The sequence below is a fragment of the Nematostella vectensis genome, chromosome 1 (assembly GCF_932526225.1).
Source record: "Nematostella vectensis chromosome 1, jaNemVect1.1, whole genome shotgun sequence".
NCBI lineage: Eukaryota > Metazoa > Cnidaria > Anthozoa > Actiniaria > Edwardsiidae > Nematostella > Nematostella vectensis.
In genome coordinates this window covers 7271474-7293928 of record NC_064034.1, presented here as the reverse complement: position 1 = coordinate 7293928, position 22455 = coordinate 7271474, and the positions used below count along the sequence as shown (strand labels likewise).

General features: G+C 43.4%; 1 protein-coding gene across 1 annotated transcript; it reads right to left on the bottom strand.

The window, feature by feature from the left end:
- Nucleotides 1-513: 513 nt before the first annotated feature.
- Nucleotides 514-22434, bottom strand: LOC5519076 (cytoplasmic dynein 2 light intermediate chain 1). Its single transcript, XM_001638951.3, has 17 exons — nucleotides 22307-22434; nucleotides 22087-22157; nucleotides 21231-21295; nucleotides 21123-21157; nucleotides 20913-20982; nucleotides 20595-20683; nucleotides 19434-19512; nucleotides 19011-19063; nucleotides 18887-18941; nucleotides 18512-18580; nucleotides 18358-18435; nucleotides 17977-18056; nucleotides 3496-3566; nucleotides 2626-2671; nucleotides 2211-2262; nucleotides 1802-1894; nucleotides 514-1591 (listed from the first exon to the last, which is right to left on the bottom strand). Exons 1-17 carry the CDS (start codon nucleotides 22318-22320, stop codon nucleotides 1511-1513), a joined length of 1101 nt encoding a protein of 366 aa, XP_001639001.1. The 5' UTR covers nucleotides 22321-22434; the 3' UTR covers nucleotides 514-1510.
- Between the last annotated feature and the right edge of the window lie 21 nt (nucleotides 22435-22455).

Here is a 22455-nt window from a genome sequence, read left to right as displayed (position 1 = left end):
ACTGCCCTTTAGCACCGGTATATAAATGATAAATCGATTTTTATAGCGCCTACTCACTGTCGTTTCATTTACAATTCTGTTATATTTTAGAGCGACCCTGGTTCCAGAGCCTCGGACCTCTATTTAGTGGTCAGCGAGAGACGTTCGAGGCTTTGGAACCACTAGGAACCACGGTATGTCAAAGCGCGCGCTATTCGCCGGAATCATGTATTACAGACTAGCGCGCGCAAATTAGTGCAATTGGTCCATACTGTAAAGGAAATTGAAAGTAAATAATTAGAAAATCTATATTCTAATAACGAGGCCCTGGACTTTATGTTTTGCATGAAGAGACATATAGAGTCTTAAATTGCCAAAGAACGACGGAGAAGAGCTGGGCCAGAAGATACAAAAAGGTAAAGGGGAGTGACTTTTAGCCTGTGTTCCACAGGCTAAAAGTCTGGTTCCTAGGATAAGCAAGGATGGGAAAGTTTGTCGTGGCTTGTTGGATAATAGACTAGATGGACTAAAACGTTTACCTTTGAAAGACGATTTTATTTTACATTTACCAGTTATATGTTTTGTATGTAGAGAGGCATGCATGCAACTTGATGACACTGGCGTAACTGGGCGTAAAGTTTTTTATTAGGGGGGGGGGACTTTTTAGGTTAGCGAAAAACAGGGTATGTTATTGGTTAAAAAAATGAGGACCCCGGAACCCCAAGACACTCTTGGTACTCCCCTGAATGAATAATAGTCGGTTAAATAATCATATTCTCAGTCCGGAAATGTGTTTTCACTCTAGCGATTTTACTCAAGCAGAGGACCAAGGTCGCGCTTTAACATACTTCATCGATCATCTTTTATATCTGATAATAAATACTTCCCCTATTTTAGCAAAAATCCTACCTCTTATTCTAATATAACAAACCAGGTTCCGGGATAAAAGATCTACCCCAACAATAACAGCGGTCACATTTCTTACTGGGTCATTGCTGTGTCAGCCGTCTCATTCCCTTACTGGGTCACTGCTGTGTCAGCCGTCTCATTCCCTTACTGGGTCATTGCTGTGTCAGCCGTCTCATTCCCTTACTGGGTCATTGCTGTGTCAGCCGTCTCATTCCCTTACTGGGTCATTCCTGTGTCGTAGTATTAAGAGCTGTGCATCCTACCAAACACTAAACCTTGTGGGATAAGAACTACCCACCATAACCATGAATAATAATATTACATCCTGTTAACAAATATTGAGATGATCATTATGTACTAAATTTAAGTGCAGTGAAACTTCCATACCGAACCACTTTTGGGCCTCCGTTAAGCGGACACATTCTCTCGGTTCCAATGGTATCCGTTATATAAAGGTTCCACTGTAATATAACGCTTGTCTTTCGGTCTCAAGTTTGTCCGTTATATGGGAGTTTCACTGAAATAGATTTCTTCTTGTTTTTCGGTGATAAGTATGTCCGTTATTTAGAGTTTAATTAAGTGCTTATCTATGTTTCATGTCAATATGTTTACTGTACACTTCCTAGCGCACACGCTTGCCGGATTTGTCACGTGACATTTCCCGCGCCTTCCGCTCTGCCTGTCGTCGATATCTATCCAGCTCCTGTCAAGACAAAATATGTCATGTAATAAACAGAGAGACTGGTTGAAGCTGAGTATTTCATGTAGAAAATTGAGAAAAATCTTCGTTTGTCTTCCGTAGAAACGACCTAATGGCGTAATTTCTATTTCTTTGAATAATTCCCGGATTTCTGTGTTTGTGCAGCTTTTGTATGGTAATGAACAAGCGTTTATAACCACGAGACCACTGTACCTCATCTTTCTGCTTTCTCATGGCATCCACCGCTGCTTCAAAATACTGTGGATCTTTTGATGGGTCTTCTCTGTCTGAGTGTTGCTTTGATTTCTGAGGGAAATATGAAGACATTTATATAGAAATTCATGACACCAACTATAATGGCATTCGAAAATAGACCCCAGAGTGTGTTGATGTTCCTGCTCCGTGAGGATGGTCATAGGTATGAGGTGTGCCACGAGGTGAACCTGAGATTCTTTTTCAATCCAGAGAGAATGAAAAGATACAACTAGAAACAGCCTGTAGACAATCCTATGATTGAGTGGTGATGTCTAGACATGACCCCTGCCATTATAAAAAAAAAAAACGTCAGGTCCCATCCTTTTTTCCCACACTCTACCCCCTCCAATATGAATAAGAGTCTTACCTCTGGTGGGAAGAATGTAGCATATGCTGCTTTCCAAAGGTCATATGGGTTCCTGCAAGGAACAGAGAAAACTGAACAGGCTTTCCACTGTATTCAAATACGTTCCAAATTTTTTTCGTGGCACGCTGTGATGTTAACGGTAGATAATTAAAGGGTAAATGCATAAAAAACATTTAAACAATAACAAAAGCTATTTCAGTGAACAGAGCATGCATACATGAAACGTATGTCGATCCATTTGTGCTTTTAATATTGTTTGTATTATCAGTGAAATCTAGTCTTTAATATTTAGATACTATAGAAATTTTGAATAACAGCAGTTTCATTGTGAACAACGGTTATCATTTGATTCAATGGTTGAGAAAATATATTTTTTTTGTTACCTGTACAAAACAATTAAAACATACAAATATACCTTGATTGCAAACGTCCAAGATCTTCACTCGCGACAGGTGGAGCACCTGACAATAATCAGACACAGATCAATGATAGAGCTTGTGTTATGATTTGCACTACACAAGTTTTGCTTTCTCAACTATCAAGTATTTTGAGTAAACTATTATAGAATCTGGTTCAAGATAACAATTGCTTTATGGTGCTTTCATTTTAAGGATGATTAGGGAGGTATTTCAAAAAAAATCATGTGTATAGAAAGGATATTCATGCCCAATTATCACGAATCCTGATGTTGGTCTTTACAAATTGTCATCTTTGTTGAAACCCATTCTTTATGGCCCAACCATTTTGGATCAGACCCAGCCCAGGGTACCACCTATGTTATTTCTCTAGTAACTCCTTTTATATGTTGGCTTCAAGAGGGGGTTCAGCGATGAGTACCCTTTCGGAAGTTTTTAAAAAATTTTGCAAAGTCTCGAAATCTCAGCGTTTTTTCAACATTTTAGGAGTCATGAAGCCTTGCTTTTTTTACCGTGGTCTTGGAGTCTCAGATTTTTAAATGAGATCTCAGGGTCATGAATTTTTATGAAACGCGATCTGTTTTATGTGGTTACCATGCTAAGGATTTCCCCCTCTTTTTCATAGTGTAGCAAGAATTTATTTTAACTTATGTATTGTAATTTATTCCTTTTTCAACTGATGTTTATGACATTCCTCAAGCAATTATCCGAAAACGATTGGTTGTTAAGAGACGGGAAAAGCTTGGGTTCAGATTCCGAAATTTGACAAAAGTCTCGGGCTTGGATTCTGAAACACGGGTCTCTGCGCCTCGGCAAGTCTCGGAATTACCCACAGCTACCCCTTCTTAAGCCTATGGATATGTTCATACCAATCTGTGCAAGGCTATCCTGACCAGCAGACACTATTATAGGCTTGTTATGGTCCACACCAATAGCTTTGCTGCCAAGGTAAATAATGAAGGAGTGAGATGATGGCTGTTGTAATTCACAACACAGCAAACCCGAAGAAATCTGACATTTTCCAAACTATACTAGGAATGAACCATTTTTAGCGTTTAATTGAGGGGTGAGTGGTAGGTGGGGGAATGATAAGATGGTAATGAAGGGGTGAAGGAGTAATGAAGGAATGAGATGATGGCTGTTGTAATTCACAACACAGCAAACCCGAAGAAGTCTGACATTTTCCAAACTATACTAGGAATGAACCATTTTTAGCGTTTAATTGAGGGGAGAGTGGTAGGTGGGGGAATGATCAGAAAAATCAAGTACAGTTTTCACAGCAGAAAATAAACAAAAAGAAAAAGCCGATTGTTGGGGAAAAAGAAGCTTAAATTAGCATAAATTGTCTAAAATTAGTGTCTCACTGTGGCACTTAATGGCTATAAAGCCAGTGTAAACATGGTTAACACATTGCAGCATTAAGAGACTGTACCCTAGAGTACTGCAGCATTAAGAGACTGTACCCTAGAGTACTGCAGCCTTAAAAGACTGTACCCTAGAGTACTGCAGCCTTAAAAGACTGTACCCTAGAGTACTGCAGCCTTAAGAAACTGTACTCTAGAGTACTGCAGCCTTAAGAGACTGTACCCTAGAGTACTGCAGCGTTAAGAGACTGTACCCTAGAGTACTGCAGAGTTAAGAGACTGTACCCTAGAGTACTGCAGCCTTAAGAGACTGTACCCTAGAGTACTGCAGCCTTAAGAGACTGTACCCTAGAGTACTGCAGCCTTAAATGACTGTACTCTAGAGTACTGCAGCCTTGAGAGACTGTACTCTAGAGTACTGCAGCCTTGAGAGACTGTACCCTAGAGTACTGCAGCCTTAAGAGACTGTACCCTAGAGTACTGCAGCCTTAAGAGACTGTACCCTAGAGTACTGCAGCCTTAAGAGACTGTACTCTAGAGTACTGCAGCCTTGAGAGACTGTACCCTAGAGTACTGCAGCCTTAAGAGACTGTACCCTAGAGTACTGAAGCCTTAAGAGACTGTACCCTAGAGTACTGCAGCCTTAAGAGACTGTACCCTAGAGTACTGAAGCCTTAAGAGACTGTACTCTAGAGTACTGCAGGGTTAAGAGACTGTACCCTAGAGTACTGCAGCATTAAGAGACTGTACTCTAGAGTACTGCAGGGTTAAGAGACTGTACCCTAGAGTACTGCAGCATTAAGAGACTGTACCCTAGAGTACTGCAGCCTTAAGAGACTGTACCCTAGAGTACTGCAGCCTTAAGAGACTGTACCCTAGAGTACTGCAGCCTTAAGAGACTGTACCCTAGAGTACTGCAGCCTTAAGAGACTGTACTCTACAGTACTGCAGCCTTAAGAGACTGTACCCTAGAGTACTGCAGCCTTTAGAGACTGTACCCTAGAGTACTGCAGCCTTAAGAGACTGTACCCTAGAGTACTGCAGCCTTAAGAGACTGTACCCTAGAGTACTGCAGCCTTAAGAGACTGTACCCTAGAGTACTGCAGCCTTAAGAGACTGTACCCTAGAGTACTGCAGCGTTAAGAGACTGTACCCTAGAGTACTGCAGCCTTAAGAGACTGTACCCTAGAGTACTGCAGCCTTTAGAGACTGTACCCTAGAGTACTGCAGCCTTGAGAGACTGTACCCTAGAGTACTGCAGCCTTAAGAGACTGTACTCTAGAGTACTGCAGCCTTGAGAGACTGTACCCTAGAGTACTGCAGCCTTAAGAGACTGTACCCTAGAGTACTGCAGCCTTAAGAGACTGTACCCTAGAGTACTGCAGCCTTAAGAGACTGTACCCTAGAGTACTGCAGGGTTAAGAGACTGTACCTTAGAGTACTGCAGCCTTGAGAGACTGTACACTAGAGTACTGCAGGGTTAAGAGACTGTACCCTAGAGTACTGCAGCCTTTAGAGACTGTACTCTAGAGTACTGCAGCCTTTAGAGACTGTACTCTAGAGTACTGCAGCCTTAAGAGACTGTACCCTAGAGTACTGCAGCCTTAAGAGACTGTACCCTAGAGTACTGCAGCCTTAAGAGACTGTACCCTAGAGTACTGCAGCCTTGAGAGACTGTACCCTAGAGTACTGCAGCCTTAAGAGACTGTACCCTAGAGTACTGCAGGGTTAAGAGACTGTACTCTAGAGTACTGCAGCCTTAAGAGACTGTACCCTAGAGTACTGCAGCATTAAGAAACTGTACCCTAGAGTACTGCAGCCTTAAGAGACTGTACCCTAGAGTACTGCAGCATTAAGAAACTGTACCCTAGAGTACTGCAGCCTTAAGAGACTGTACCCTAGAGTACTGCAGGGTTAAGAGACTGTACCCTAGAGTACTGCAGCCTTGAGAGACTGTACCCTAGAGTACTGCAGGGTTAAGAGACAGTACCCTAGAGTACTGCAGGGTTAAGAGACTGTACCCTAGAGTACTGCAGCCTTAAGAGACTGTACCCTAGAGTACTGCAGCCTTAACAGACTGTACCCTAGAGTACTGCAGCCTTAAGAGACTGTACCCTAGAGTACTGCAGCCTTAAGAGACTGTACCCTAGAGTACTGCAGCATTAAGAAACTGTACCCTAGAGTACTGCAGCCTTAAGAGACTGTACCCTAGAGTACTGCAGGGTTAAGAGACTGTACCCTAGAGTACTGCAGCCTTGAGAGACTGTACCCTAGAGTACTGCAGGGTTAAGAGACTGTACCCTAGAGTACTGCAGGGTTAAGAGACTGTACCCTAGAGTACTGCAGGGTTAAGAGACTGTACCCTAGTGTACTGCAGCCTTAAGAGACTGTACCCTAGAGTACTGCAGCCTTAAGAGACTGTACCCTAGAGTACTGCAGCCTTAAAAGACTGTACCCTAGAGTACTGCAGCATTAAGAAACTGTACCCTAGAGTACTGCAGCCTTAAGAGACTGTACCCTAGAGTACTGCAGGGTTAAGAGACTGTACCCTAGAGTACTGCAGCCTTGAGAGACTGTACCCTAGAGTACTGCAGCCTTAAGAGACTGTACCCTAGAGTACTGCAGCCTTTAGAGACTGTACTCTAGAGTACTGCAGCCTTAAGAGACTGTACCCTAGAGTACTGCAGGGTTAAGAGACTGTACCCTAGAGTACTGCAGCCTTAAGAGACTGTACCCTAGAGTACTGCAGGGTTAAGAGACTGTACCCTAGAGTACTGCAGCCTTAAGAGACTGTACCCTAGAGTACTGCAGCCTTAAGAGACTGTACCCTAGAGTACTGCAGCCTTAACAGACTGTACCCTAGAGTACTGCAGCCTTAAGAGACTGTACCCTAGAGTACTGCAGCATTAAGAAACTGTACCCTAGAGTACTGCAGCCTTAAGAGACTGTACCCTAGAGTACTGCAGCCTTAAGAGACTGTACCCTAGTGTACTGCAGCCTTAAGAGACTGTACCCTAGAGTACTGCAGCCTTAAGAGACTGTACCCTAGAGTACTGCAGCCTTAAGAGACTGTACCCTAGAGTACTGCAGCCTTAAGAGACTGTACCCTAGTGTACTGCAGCTTTAAGAGACTGTACCCTAGAGTACTGCAGCCTTAAGAGACTGTACCCTAGAGTACTGCAGCCTTAAGAGACTGTACCCTAGAGTACTGCAGCATTAAGAAACTGTACCCTAGAGTACTGCAGCCTTAAGAGACTGTACCCTAGAGTACTGCAGCATTAAGAAACTGTACCCTAGAGAACTGCAGCCTTAAGAGACTGTACCCTAGAGTACTGCAGGGTTAAGAGACTGTACCCTAGAGTACTGCAGCCTTGAGAGACTGTACCCTAGAGTACTGCAGGGTTAAGAGACAGTACCCTAGAGTACTGCAGGGTTAAGAGACTGTACCCTAGTGTACTGCAGCCTTAAGAGACTGTACCCTAGAGTACTGCAGCCTTAAGAGACTGTACTCTACAGTACTGCAGCCTTAAGAGACTGTACCCTAGAGTACTGCAGCCTTTAGAGACTGTACCCTAGAGTACTGCAGCCTTAAGAGACTGTACCCTAGAGTACTGCAGCCTTAAGAGACTGTACCCTAGAGTACTGCAGCCTTAAGAGACTGTACCCTAGAGTACTGCAGCCTTAAGAGACTGTACCCTAGAGTACTGCAGCATTAAGAGACTGTACCCTAGAGTACTGCAGCGTTAAGAGACTGTACCCTAGAGTACTGCAGCCTTTAGAGACTGTACTCTAGAGTACTGCAGCCTTAAGAGACTGTACTCTAGAGTACTGCAGCCTTGAGAGACTGTACCCTAGAGTACTGCAGCCTTAAGAGACTGTACCCTAGAGTACTGCAGCCTTAAGAGACTGTACCCTAGACTACTGCAGCCTTTAGAGACTGTACTCTAGAGTACTGCAGCCTTAAGAGACTGTACCCTAGAGTACTGCAGCCTTAAGAGACTGTACTCTAGAGTACTGCAGCCTTGAGAGACTGTACCCTAGAGTACTGCAGCCTTAAGAGACTGTACCCTAGAGTACTGCAGCCTTAAGAGACTGTACCCTAGAGTACTGCAGCCTTAAGAGACTGTACCCTAGAGTACTGCAGCCTTGAGAGACTGTACTCTAGAGTACTGCAGGGTTAAGAGACTGTACCCTAGAGTACTGCAGCCTTAAGAGACTGTACCCTAGAGTACTGCAGCCTTGAGAGACTGTACCCTAGAGTACTGCAGCCTTAAGAGACTGTACTCTAGAGTACTGCAGGGTTAAGAGACTGTACCCTAGAGTACTGCAGCATTAAGAGACTGTACTCTAGAGTACTGCAGGGTTACGAGACTGTACCCTAGAGTACTGCAGCATTAAGAGACTGTACTCTAGAGTACTGCAGCCTTAAGAGACTGTACCCTAGAGTACTGCAGCCTTAAGAGACTGTACCCTAGAGTACTGCAGCCTTTAGAGATTGTACCCTAGAGTACTGCAGCCTTAAGAGACTGTACCCTAGAGTACTGCAGCCTTAAGAGACTGTACCCTAGAGTACTGCAGCCTTAAGAGACTGTACCCTAGAGTACTGCAGCCTTAAGAGACTGTACCCTAGAGTACTGCAGCGTTAAGAGACTGTACCCTAGAGTACTGCAGCCTTAAGAGACTGTACTCTAGAGTTCTGCAGCGTTAAGAGACTGTACCCTAGAGTACTGCAGCCTTAAGAGACTGTACCCTAGAGTACTGCAGCCTTTAGAGACTGTACCCTAGAGTACTGCAGCCTTGAGAGACTGTACCCTAGAGTACTGCAGCCTTAAGAGACTGTACTCTAGAGTACTGCAGCCTTGAGAGACTGTACCCTAGAGTACTGCAGCCTTAAGAGACTGTACCCTAGAGTACTGCAGCCTTAAGAGACTGTACCCTAGAGTACTGCAGCCTTAAGAGACTGTACCCTAGAGTACTGCAGGGTTAAGAGACTGTACCTTAGAGTACTGCAGCCTTAAGAGACTGTACACTAGAGTACTGCAGGGTTAAGAGACTGTACCCTAGAGTACTGCAGCCTTTAGAGACTGTTCTCTAGAGTACTGCAGCCTTTAGAGACTGTACTCTAGAGTACTGCAGCCTTAAGAGACTGTACCCTAGAGTACTGCAGCCTTAAGAGACTGTACCCTAGAGTACTGCAGCCTTAAGAGACTGTACCCTAGAGTACTGCAGCCTTGAGAGACTGTACCCTAGAGTACTGCAGCCTTAAGAGACTGTACCCTAGAGTACTGCAGGGTTAAGAGACTGTACTCTAGAGTACTGCAGCCTTAAGAGACTGTACCCTAGAGTACTGCAGCATTAAGAGACTGTACCCTAGAGTACTGCAGCGTTAAGAGACTGTACTCTAGAGTACTGCAGCCTTAAGAGACTGTACCCTAGAGTACTGCAGCCTTAAGAGACTGTACCCTAGAGTACTGCAGGGTTAAGAGACTGTACCCTAGAGTACTGCAGCCTTAAGAGACTGTACCCTAGAGTACTGCAGGGTTAAGAGACTGTACCCTAGAGTACTGCAGCCTTAAGAGACTGTACCCTAGAGTACTGCAGCCTTAAGAGACTGTACCCTAGAGTACTGCAGCCTTAACAGACTGTAACCTAGAGTACTGCAGCCTTAAGAGACTGTACCCTAGAGTACTGCAGCCTTAAGAGACTGTACCCTAGAGTACTGCAGCATTAAGAAACTGTACCCTAGAGTACTGCAGCCTTAAGAGACTGTACCCTAGAGTACTGCAGGGTTAAGAGACTGTACCCTAGAGTACTGCAGCCTTGAGAGACTGTACCCTAGAGTACTGCAGGGTTAAGAGACTGTACCCTAGAGTACTGCAGGGTTAAGAGACTGTACCCTAGTGTACTGCAGCCTTAAGAGACTGTACCCTAGAGTACTGCAGCCTTAAGAGACTGTACCCTAGAGTACTGCAGCCTTAAAAGACTGTACCCTAGAGTACTGCAGCATTAAGAAACTGTACCCTAGAGTACTGCAGCCTTAAGAGACTGTACCCTAGAGTACTGCAGGGTTAAGAGACTGTACCCTAGAGTACTGCAGCCTTGAGAGACTGTACCCTAGAGTACTGCAGCCTTAAGAGACTGTACTCTAGAGTACTGCAGCCTTGAGAGACTCTACCCTAGAGTACTGCAGCCTTAAGAGACTGTACCCTAGAGTACTGCAGCCTTAAGAGACTGTACCCTAGAGTACTGCAGCCTTAAGAGACTGTACCCTAGAGTACTGCAGGGTTAAGAGACTGTACCTTAGAGTACTGCAGCCTTAAGAGACTGTACACTAGAGTACTGCAGGGTTAAGAGACTGTACCCTAGAGTACTGCAGCCTTTAGAGACTGTTCTCTAGAGTACTGCAGCCTTTAGAGACTGTACTCTAGAGTACTGCAGCCTTAAGAGACTGTACCCTAGAGTACTGCAGCCTTAAGAGACTGTACCCTAGAGTACTGCAGCATTAAGAAACTGTACCCTAGAGTACTGCAGCCTTAAGAGACTGTACCCTAGAGTACTGCAGCATTAAGAAACTGTACCCTAGAGAACTGCAGCCTTAAGAGACTGTACCCTAGAGTACTGCAGGGTTAAGAGACTGTACCCTAGAGTACTGCAGCCTTGAGAGACTGTACCCTAGAGTACTGCAGGGTTAAGAGACAGTACCCTAGAGTACTGCAGGGTTAAGAGACTGTACCCTAGTGTACTGCAGCCTTAAGAGACTGTACCCTAGAGTACTGCAGCCTTAAGAGACTGTACTCTACAGTACTGCAGCCTTAAGAGACTGTACCCTAGAGTACTGCAGCCTTTAGAGACTGTACCCTAGAGTACTGCAGCCTTAAGAGACTGTACCCTAGAGTACTGCAGCCTTAAGAGACTGTACCCTAGAGTACTGCAGCCTTAAGAGACTGTACCCTAGAGTACTGCAGCCTTAAGAGACTGTACCCTAGAGTACTGCAGCATTAAGAGACTGTACCCTAGAGTACTGCAGCGTTAAGAGACTGTACCCTAGAGTACTGCAGCCTTTAGAGACTGTACTCTAGAGTACTGCAGCCTTAAGAGACTGTACTCTAGAGTACTGCAGCCTTGAGAGACTGTACCCTAGAGTACTGCAGCCTTAAGAGACTGTACCCTAGAGTACTGCAGCCTTAAGAGACTGTACCCTAGACTACTGCAGCCTTTAGAGACTGTACTCTAGAGTACTGCAGCCTTAAGAGACTGTACCCTAGAGTACTGCAGCCTTAAGAGACTGTACTCTAGAGTACTGCAGCCTTGAGAGACTGTACCCTAGAGTACTGCAGCCTTAAGAGACTGTACCCTAGAGTACTGCAGCCTTAAGAGACTGTACCCTAGAGTACTGCAGCCTTAAGAGACTGTACCCTAGAGTACTGCAGCCTTGAGAGACTGTACTCTAGAGTACTGCAGGGTTAAGAGACTGTACCCTAGAGTACTGCAGCCTTAAGAGACTGTACCCTAGAGTACTGCAGCCTTGAGAGACTGTACCCTAGAGTACTGCAGCCTTAAGAGACTGTACTCTAGAGTACTGCAGGGTTAAGAGACTGTACCCTAGAGTACTGCAGCATTAAGAGACTGTACTCTAGAGTACTGCAGGGTTACGAGACTGTACCCTAGAGTACTGCAGCATTAAGAGACTGTACTCTAGAGTACTGCAGCCTTAAGAGACTGTACCCTAGAGTACTGCAGCCTTAAGAGACTGTACCCTAGAGTACTGCAGCCTTTAGAGATTGTACCCTAGAGTACTGCAGCCTTAAGAGACTGTACCCTAGAGTACTGCAGCCTTAAGAGACTGTACCCTAGAGTACTGCAGCCTTAAGAGACTGTACCCTAGAGTACTGCAGCCTTAAGAGACTGTACCCTAGAGTACTGCAGCGTTAAGAGACTGTACCCTAGAGTACTGCAGCCTTAAGAGACTGTACTCTAGAGTTCTGCAGCGTTAAGAGACTGTACCCTAGAGTACTGCAGCCTTAAGAGACTGTACCCTAGAGTACTGCAGCCTTTAGAGACTGTACCCTAGAGTACTGCAGCCTTGAGAGACTGTACCCTAGAGTACTGCAGCCTTAAGAGACTGTACTCTAGAGTACTGCAGCCTTGAGAGACTGTACCCTAGAGTACTGCAGCCTTAAGAGACTGTACCCTAGAGTACTGCAGCCTTAAGAGACTGTACCCTAGAGTACTGCAGCCTTAAGAGACTGTACCCTAGAGTACTGCAGGGTTAAGAGACTGTACCTTAGAGTACTGCAGCCTTAAGAGACTGTACACTAGAGTACTGCAGGGTTAAGAGACTGTACCCTAGAGTACTGCAGCCTTTAGAGACTGTTCTCTAGAGTACTGCAGCCTTTAGAGACTGTACTCTAGAGTACTGCAGCCTTAAGAGACTGTACCCTAGAGTACTGCAGCCTTAAGAGACTGTACCCTAGAGTACTGCAGCCTTAAGAGACTGTACCCTAGAGTACTGCAGCCTTGAGAGACTGTACCCTAGAGTACTGCAGCCTTAAGAGACTGTACCCTAGAGTACTGCAGGGTTAAGAGACTGTACTCTAGAGTACTGCAGCCTTAAGAGACTGTACCCTAGAGTACTGCAGCATTAAGAGACTGTACCCTAGAGTACTGCAGCGTTAAGAGACTGTACTCTAGAGTACTGCAGCCTTAAGAGACTGTACCCTAGAGTACTGCAGCCTTAAGAGACTGTACCCTAGAGTACTGCAGGGTTAAGAGACTGTACCCTAGAGTACTGCAGCCTTAAGAGACTGTACCCTAGAGTACTGCAGGGTTAAGAGACTGTACCCTAGAGTACTGCAGCCTTAAGAGACTGTACCCTAGAGTACTGCAGCCTTAAGAGACTGTACCCTAGAGTACTGCAGCCTTAACAGACTGTAACCTAGAGTACTGCAGCCTTAAGAGACTGTACCCTAGAGTACTGCAGCCTTAAGAGACTGTACCCTAGAGTACTGCAGCATTAAGAAACTGTACCCTAGAGTACTGCAGCCTTAAGAGACTGTACCCTAGAGTACTGCAGGGTTAAGAGACTGTACCCTAGAGTACTGCAGCCTTGAGAGACTGTACCCTAGAGTACTGCAGGGTTAAGAGACTGTACCCTAGAGTACTGCAGGGTTAAGAGACTGTACCCTAGTGTACTGCAGCCTTAAGAGACTGTACCCTAGAGTACTGCAGCCTTAAGAGACTGTACCCTAGAGTACTGCAGCCTTAAAAGACTGTACCCTAGAGTACTGCAGCATTAAGAAACTGTACCCTAGAGTACTGCAGCCTTAAGAGACTGTACCCTAGAGTACTGCAGGGTTAAGAGACTGTACCCTAGAGTACTGCAGCCTTGAGAGACTGTACCCTAGAGTACTGCAGCCTTAAGAGACTGTACTCTAGAGTACTGCAGCCTTGAGAGACTCTACCCTAGAGTACTGCAGCCTTAAGAGACTGTACCCTAGAGTACTGCAGCCTTAAGAGACTGTACCCTAGAGTACTGCAGCCTTAAGAGACTGTACCCTAGAGTACTGCAGGATTAAGAGACTGTACCTTAGAGTACTGCAGCCTTAAGAGACTGTACACTAGAGTACTGCAGGGTTAAGAGACTGTACCCTAGAGTACTGCAGCCTTTAGAGACTGTTCTCTAGAGTACTGCAGCCTTTAGAGACTGTACTCTAGAGTACTGCAGCCTTAAGAGACTGTACCCTAGAGTACTGCAGCCTTAAGAGACTGTACCCTAGAGTACTGCAGCCTTAAGAGACTGTACCCTAGAGTACTGCAGCCTTGAGAGACTGTACCCTAGAGTACTGCAGCCTTAAGAGACTGTACCCTAGAGTACTGCAGGGTTAAGAGACTGTACTCTAGAGTACTGCAGCCTTAAGAGACTGTACCCTAGAGTACTGCAGCATTAAGAGACTGTACCCTAGAGTACTGCAGCGTTAAGAGACTGTACTCTAGAGTACTGCAGCCTTAAGAGACTGTACCCTAGAGTACTGCAGCCTTAAGAGACTGTACCCTAGAGTACTGCAGGGTTAAGAGACTGTACCCTAGAGTACTGGAGCCTTAAGAGACTGTACCCTAGAGTACTGCAGGGTTAAGAGACTGTACCCTAGAGTACTGCAGCCTTAAGAGACTGTACCCTAGAGTACTGCAGCCTTAAGAGACTGTACCCTAGAGTACTGCAGCCTTAACAGACTGTAACCTAGAGTACTGCAGCCTTAAGAGACTGTACCCTAGAGTACTGCAGCCTTAAGAGACTGTACCCTAGAGTACTGCAGCATTAAGAAACTGTACCCTAGAGTACTGCAGCCTTAAGAGACTGTACCCTAGAGTACTGCAGGGTTAAGAGACTGTACCCTAGAGTACTGCAGCCTTGAGAGACTGTACCCTAGAGTACTGCAGGGTTAAGAGACTGTACCCTAGAGTACTGCAGGGTTAAGAGACTGTACCCTAGTGTACTGCAGCCTTAAGAGACTGTACCCTAGAGTACTGCAGCCTTAAGAGACTGTACCCTAGAGTACTGCAGCCTTAAAAGACTCTACCCTAGAGTACTGCAGCATTAAGAAACTGTACCCTAGAGTACTGCAGCCTTAAGAGACTGTACCCTAGAGTACTGCAGGGTTAAGAGACTGTACCCTAGAGTACTGCAGCCTTGAGAGACTGTACCCTAGAGTACTGCAGCCTTAAGAGACTGTACCCTAGAGTACTGCAGCCTTTAGAGACTGTACTCTAGAGTACTGCAGCCTTAAGAGACTGTACCCTAGAGTACTGCAGCCTTAAGAGACTGTACCCTAGAGTACTGCAGCCTTAAGAGACTGTACCCTAGAGTACTGCAGCCTTAAGAGACTGTACTCTAGAGTACTGCAGCCTTTAGAGACTGTACTCTAGAGTACTGCAGCCTTAAGAGACTGTACCCTAGAGTACTGCAGCCTTAAGAGACTGTACCCTAGAGTACTGCAGCCTTAAGAGACTGTACCCTAGAGTACTGCAGCCTTGAGAGACTGTACCCTAGAGTACTGCAGCCTTAAGAGACTGTACCCTAGAGTACTGCAGGGTTAAGAGACTGTACTCTAGAGTACTGCAGCCTTAAGAGACTGTACCCTAGAGTACTGCAGCATTAAGAGACTGTACCCTAGAGTACTGCAGCGTTAAGAGACTGTACTCTAGAGTACTGCAGCCTTAAGAGACTGTACCCTAGAGTACTGCAGCCTTAAGAGACTGTACCCTAGAGTACTGCAGGGTTAAGAGACTGTACCCTAGAGTACTGCAGCCTTAAGAGACTGTACCCTAGAGTACTGCAGGGTTAAGAGACTGTACCCTAGAGTACTGCAGCCTTAAGAGACTGTACCCTAGAGTACTGCAGCCTTAAGAGACTGTACCCTAGAGTACTGCAGCCTTAACAGACTGTAACCTAGAGTACTGCAGCCTTAAGAGACTGTACCCTAGAGTACTGCAGCCTTAAGAGACTGTACCCTAGAGTACTGCAGCATTAAGAAACTGTACCCTAGAGTACTGCAGCCTTAAGAGACTGTACCCTAGAGTACTGCAGGGTTAAGAGACTGTACCCTAGAGTACTGCAGCCTTGAGAGACTGTACCCTAGAGTACTGCAGGGTTAAGAGACTGTACCCTAGAGTACTGCAGGGTTAAGAGACTGTACCCTAGTGTACTGCAGCCTTAAGAGACTGTACCCTAGAGTACTGCAGCCTTAAGAGACTGTACCCTAGAGTACTGCAGCCTTAAAAGACTGTACCCTAGAGTACTGCAGCATTAAGAAACTGTACCCTAGAGTACTGCAGCCTTAAGAGACTGTACCCTAGAGTACTGCAGGGTTAAGAGACTGTACCCTAGAGTACTGCAGCCTTGAGAGACTGTACCCTAGAGTACTGCAGCCTTAAGAGACTGTACCCTAGAGTACTGCAGCCTTTAGAGACTGTACTCTAGAGTACTGCAGCCTTAAGAGACTGTACCCTAGAGTACTGCAGCCTTAAGAGACTGTACCCTAGAGTACTGCAGCCTTAAGAGACTGTACCCTAGAGTACTGCAGCCTTTAGAGACTGTACTCTAGAGTACTGCAGCCTTTAGAGACTGTACTCTAGAGTACTGCAGCCTTAAGAGACTGTACCCTAGAGTACTGCAGCCTTAAGAGACTGTACCCTAGAGTACTGCAGCCTTAAGAGACTGTACCCTAGAGTACTGCAGCCTTGAGAGACTGTACCCTAGAGTACTGCAGCCTTAAGAGACTGTACCCTAGAGTACTGCAGGGTTAAGAGACTGTACTCTAGAGTACTGCAGCCTTAAGAGACTGTACCCTAGAGTACTGCAGCATTAAGAGACTGTACCCTAGAGTACTGCAGCCTTAACAGACTGTAACCTAGAGTACTGCAGCCTTAAGAGACTGTACCCTAGAGTACTGCAGCCTTAAGAGACTGTACCCTAGAGTACTGCAGCATTAAGAAACTGTACCCTAGAGTACTGCAGCCTTAAGAGACTGTACCCTAGAGTACTGCAGGGTTAAGAGACTGTACCCTAGAGTACTGCAGCCTTGAGAGACTGTACCCTAGAGTACTGCAGGGTTAAGAGACTGTACCCTAGAGTACTGCAGGGTTAAGAGACTGTACCCTAGTGTACTGCAGCCTTAAGAGACTGTACCCTAGAGTACTGCAGCCTTAAGAGACTGTACCCTAGAGTACTGCAGCCTTAAAAGACTCTACCCTAGAGTACTGCAGCATTAAGAAACTGTACCCTAGAGTACTGCAGCCTTAAGAGACTGTACCCTAGAGTACTGCAGCCTTAAGAGACTGTACCCTAGAGTACTGCAGCCTTAAGAGACTGTACCCTAGAGTACTGGAGCCTTAAGAGACTGTACCCTAGAGTACTGCAGCCTTAAGAGACTGTACCCTAGAGTACTGCAGCCTTAAGAGACTGTACCCTAGAGTACTGCAGCGTTAAGAGACTGTACCCTAGAGTACTGCAGCCTTTAGAGACTGTACTCTAGAGTACTGCAGCCTTAAGAGACTGTACCCTATAGTACTGCAGCCTTAAGAGACTGTACTCTAGAGTACTGCAGCTTGAGAGACTGTACCCTAGAGTACTGCAGCCTTGAGAGACTGTACCCTAGAGTACTGCAGCCTTAAGAGACTGTACCCTAGAGTACTGCAGCCTTAAGAGACTGTACCCTAGAGTACTGCAGCCTTAAGAGACTGTACCCTAGAGTACTGCAGCCTTAAGAGACTGTACCCTAGAGTACTGCAGCCTTGAGAGACTGTACTCTAGAGTACTGCAGGGTTAAGAGACTGTACCCTAGAGTACTGCAGCCTTAAGAGACTGTACCCTAGAGTACTGCAGCCTTGAGAGACTGTACCCTAGAGTACTGCAGCCTTAAGAGACTGTAGTCTAGAGTACTGCAGGGTTAAGAGACTGTACCCTAGAGTACTGCAGCATTAAGAGACTGTACTCTAGAGTACTGCAGCCTTAAGAGACTGTACCCTAGAGTACTGCAGCCTTAAGAGACTGTACCCTAGAGTACTGCAGGGTTAAGAGACTGTACCTTAGAGTACTGAAGCCTTAAGAGAATGTACCCTAGAGTACTGCAGGGTTAAGAGACTGTACCCTAGAGTACTGCAGCCTTAAGAGACTGTACCCTAGAGTACTGCAGAGTTAAGAGACTGTACCCTAGAGTACTGCAGCCTTAACAGACTGTACCCTAGAGTACTGCAGCCTTAAGAGACTGTACCCTAGAGTACTGCAGCCTTAAGAGACTGTACCCTAGAGTACTGCAGCCTTAAGAGACTGTACCCTAGAGTACTGCAGCCTTAAGAGACTGTACCCTAGAGTACTGCAGCCTTAAGAGACTGTACCCTAGAGTACTGCAGCATTAAGAGACTGTACCCTAGAGTACTGCAGCCTTGAGAGACTGTACCCTAGAGTACTGCAGCGTTTAGAGACTGTACCCTAGAGAAGTGTGGAACAGAAGATGACCTATCATCCCACGGCTACGTCCAACCAACCCTTCTGTTTTAGTGCTGAAAAACTAAAATGAAAAACATTTTGATTAAAGGGACATAATATTAATACATCCCTAATTACCATCACCATCAAATAACTGGTACATAAAGGAGAAGGCCAATCCAAATAGGCAATGGGCTTAGTTTCATAAATCATGCACAGTTTGCTTAAGCACAGAACCAAAATTTACCATTCACAGCTCAGTGTGTAATGCAGGTTTGTTTAACATTTTTCAAGATACATACAGTACCTACAGTAAAAGGAAACTTATTTTTCAAAAAGGTAGCAACTCAGAATTTCTATTCTTATTGTTATATAAGATGTACCTGGAGGTGTGCCCCATTACAATGAGCTATAAATCTCAAGGCACGGCTTATCATCTTGCGCTTTTCTGGGTCAAAGTCCTGTGAAAGTAGGTTTATAAAAATTAGTTTACTGTTGTCTCATACTTCAGTTGAGTTGATGATCATTGGACATTACCTGATATATGTCATACTTTCCACCAACAATGGCCAGAGGGATTGGAAATGGTTCAACAAACGATTTGTCCTACAAATAAAAAATACAATGAATTTATATTTATGTCTATGTCTATGATGTCTATGTCTATGTCTATGTCTATGTCTATGTCTATGTCTATGTCTATGTCTATGTCTATGTCTATGTCTATATCCTATATCCTATATCTATATCTATATCTATATCTATATCTATATCTATATCTATATCTATATCTATATCTATATCTATATCTATATCTATATCTATATCTATATCTATATCTATATCTATATCTATATATTCTATATATTTACCACTGAGCAAAAAAATAGAAAAAATATACATTTTTTTTACCGGATGATCTGTGCCGAATTTTTCCCATGCGTCATTTCTTAATTTCTGGACTGCACTGAAATAAAATAGAACAATTATGACCTGTTCAGGACATAATCCTTGTTCAGGACAAAATCCTTGTTACCTGGGATTCTTGGCAGCAAGCTCATCCATTACCTTATGTACCCTCTTTTTAACCTGAAAACCAGTCAAGTTAACCAGTCAAGTACTTTGACGAGCTAGAAAAACAAGGTTCTTCTAACATTAAAGCCAGTCAATCAGATTTGCAAGGTTTTGTAGGCTATGAAAACCCCATGCACGGAATTAAATCTGTTTGAATCATGGTGAAATTTAATCCATCCTACAATAAAATTGACTCAATTATATTTCTACGACATCATACAATGCTGGGTAAGTTATATTTTTCAAAATATCATTCAAAACCAAAACAAAACAACAGTGTCGAGCAAGTCGGATTCACAGACTTTAAGAAATTCACTCGATTTTGCAGAGCTGAGAAACGTGACACACCACACTTCCTTTTTTTTAAAACAAACTCAATCATTACCTGATTCAGTAAGGTCTCCATGGTGTGCCATAACTCATTAGGTAGAGACAGATCCAGAAAGATTATAATTGACAAACCTCTACAAGAAAAAAAGACTTTAATTGATCATACTACAACATGTTCTTGTTTTACTATTTTGCTTTTTTTAAACCACTACAATCCATTCATCATCTTTGATCCTTAAGGACTTTGAAAAGCCATCCTACCATATAATAACCACAGATACAAATTCAAAACAGGCACTATTCAGAGCTTCTGGAATTACGCGGAAAAAAACTCAAAATTATGTGGGATTCTTTGCTAAATTACGCACAAAATTATGCAGAAAATCAATTATTACGCACTAAAGTACGGCGGATTTTGCAATACATTTTTCTTAAAAAATCAAAATTTTGCAGGATTCTTTACTGAATTACGTGCTAAATTACACGGAATATCAACTGTTACGCCCAAACTACATTTTGTACCGAAGGAAAGCACGAAATAACTTGAAAAGGTTATTTTTTTGCGTGAAAATATCTCAGCAAGTTTTCATTGGCTATTAGCCACCAGCCAATTAAAAAAGGTACTTTATTATTAGTCCTAGGCCTTCGCGGTTTAGCAAGGAACGCCTAGTCATTTTATTTGTTTTTGAAATTCAGTTCGAAATATCGCACTCTTACGAAGAATATCTCTTTTTTTAACAAGAAATAGAGGTAAGAACCCTAAAAGAACACATCAGCTGTGCAATAAATGTTTTGTCTTTCAAAATTTAGCCCAATTACGCGGGATTACGCGGAAATTTGTGGATTACGCGGATTACACGGAAAAAGCCAAATTACGCGCTTCCGCACAAGCGCGTAATTCCAGAAGCCCTGACTATTTTATTCAGCTACAGTACCGAATTTGTAACCCAACTGCCTTTCTATTGAATGGAACAGCATGGCACACAGCAGAAGAATTTCAATTACCTTTTTCATGTAAATTTATTGGTAACATTGGCACAAGGCTTTATTTGAGCAGGGAAGCACTTATATAAAGGGGCCACTGTTTGGGAGAACCTGTTGCTATGCTACTGTACTGGTACTGTATATGCGGTGTTGATTTTCTTTGGTTAGGTGTGTATTAGATGCTGTTGAGAAATGAATAAACTTTCTAGCTCCAATGACTGAGTTATTGTACCTGACAGAGTCTACATTTATTGGAATATCAATCAGCTTTGAAAGGAATGTTCCGCCACCAAGCTCCCAAATATGCCCAACATCTTTTGCCTAAAAGTCAAAAGTAAAAAAAATATTATCTCTAAATACAGAGAAAAAAAGTGAAACCTATAAAAGTAAAAAAATATATATTATCTCTAAATACAGAGAAAATCAAAAATAAATGTAAAACCTATAAAATTTGGACTGATTTGACTATTACACTTCCCAACACAACTCTGGAGACTAAATTAACAGGTATGGGTTTGTTTAAAGAGCGTTCACAAACATTTATACTTACAATGTTATGACCTTTTGCCTTTCTCCCAAAAGTATAATCCAAAGCAGTTGTTGGTTTAGGTACCTCATCTCTGTAAGAAACATATGAAAAAGAACTTACTTAGGGTCAGAAATCCCAAAGAATTGGAATAATAGCTGCATTTCTTCTTTAAATACTTGAACCAGACAAATACCCTTTTCCCTACAAATTCCCACAACAGCCATTTATTACCTGTCAAGAAATCTTAGAACCATTGAAGTTTTTCCCTAGGGCAAAATCAAACAATTTGTTATGATTTAGTTTTCAACAGGTTTTACCAAAACAAATCAAGTGACATACAGCATTTTTGCTTCCTATCAAGAATATGCCAGCTTCTTCCCCATGAGGGGAAGACTCTTGAGTTCCTGGGAAACACAGAAGAAATGAAAGTCACTGATGAGCCAGAAATAAGTGATTAACTTTAAAATATTGCAAACATTCCAGATAATTTAAGTCCAGTTGAATTAGAGAAAGGCAAAGGTTAGGCTTTTTCAGATTGAGATTTGTTTCTGCTTGCAACATTTTTTCAAATTTAAGCTAGCTGTATTGTAAAATGGAGGATCAAAAAGATGCAAGTCAGTGGTAAACACTCTCCAATCTGCCTTCAACCCTCCAATTTCACAGGGCCAAGGGCAAGTCCATAGCAATCATTTTAACCAAATAAAAGAGGCAAAATGCACTTCCATGCATTTTTTTTAATTGCATCGACTTGCACCATTTTAAATGACCAAACAAAACACAATTTTCTATGCCAGTTGGCTGTTTAGAGACCTGCATGCACTGCTGAAAATATATGACTACTTTAACTATGAACTGGTTGCCAACAAACGCTTTGATTAAAGTCAATTCAAGTGGCAAAACTTGCACTGACTTGCAGCAGCCAATGCTGACATGCTAGCTGCATTCAAGATAATGCTATTAGCTATTAAATTTATTAGCTTACTACAAGGCAATTATCGAAAATTAAAGATTAAAGTACATGTTCTAAACCAATAATTTTTTTACAGTAATCATATTCAAGATAAATAAATACAAAAAGCCCAAATAGTCGTGTTCGTGAACCAGAATAATAAATACAATACACCAAAAACTGGTATTTGACTCTGCCAAATTTTCGTCTTTGACAGAAGACTCCACCGCTAAATAACTCTTCCACCTTTCTTTTTAGCTTCATTAAGTAAATAATCCCTCTCCTCTATCGCCAAGTCCCAAATTGTCTTGTCAGACCTATAAAACAAGAGAGGTAATAAGGCAAACTCCTTCCAACTAGAAGTGTTTACATGCAGCCTTGGTTGTCAAGGCATTGTATTTAACAAATTGACCTGGAAATATCACGAAGTGCTTATATTTAATTTTTAAATAAATAAATTTATTACCTTTTGTCTCCCATGCTCGCACAAAAGAAGATTTTCAACAGTTTCTTTGAAAGAAATGCATGTTTCAAACGCTGTACATTCCCTCTTTAGTACGTTCAAGCTTGAAAATGACATTGAGTGAGCCGGGTCAGCGGTAATAACAATAGAAC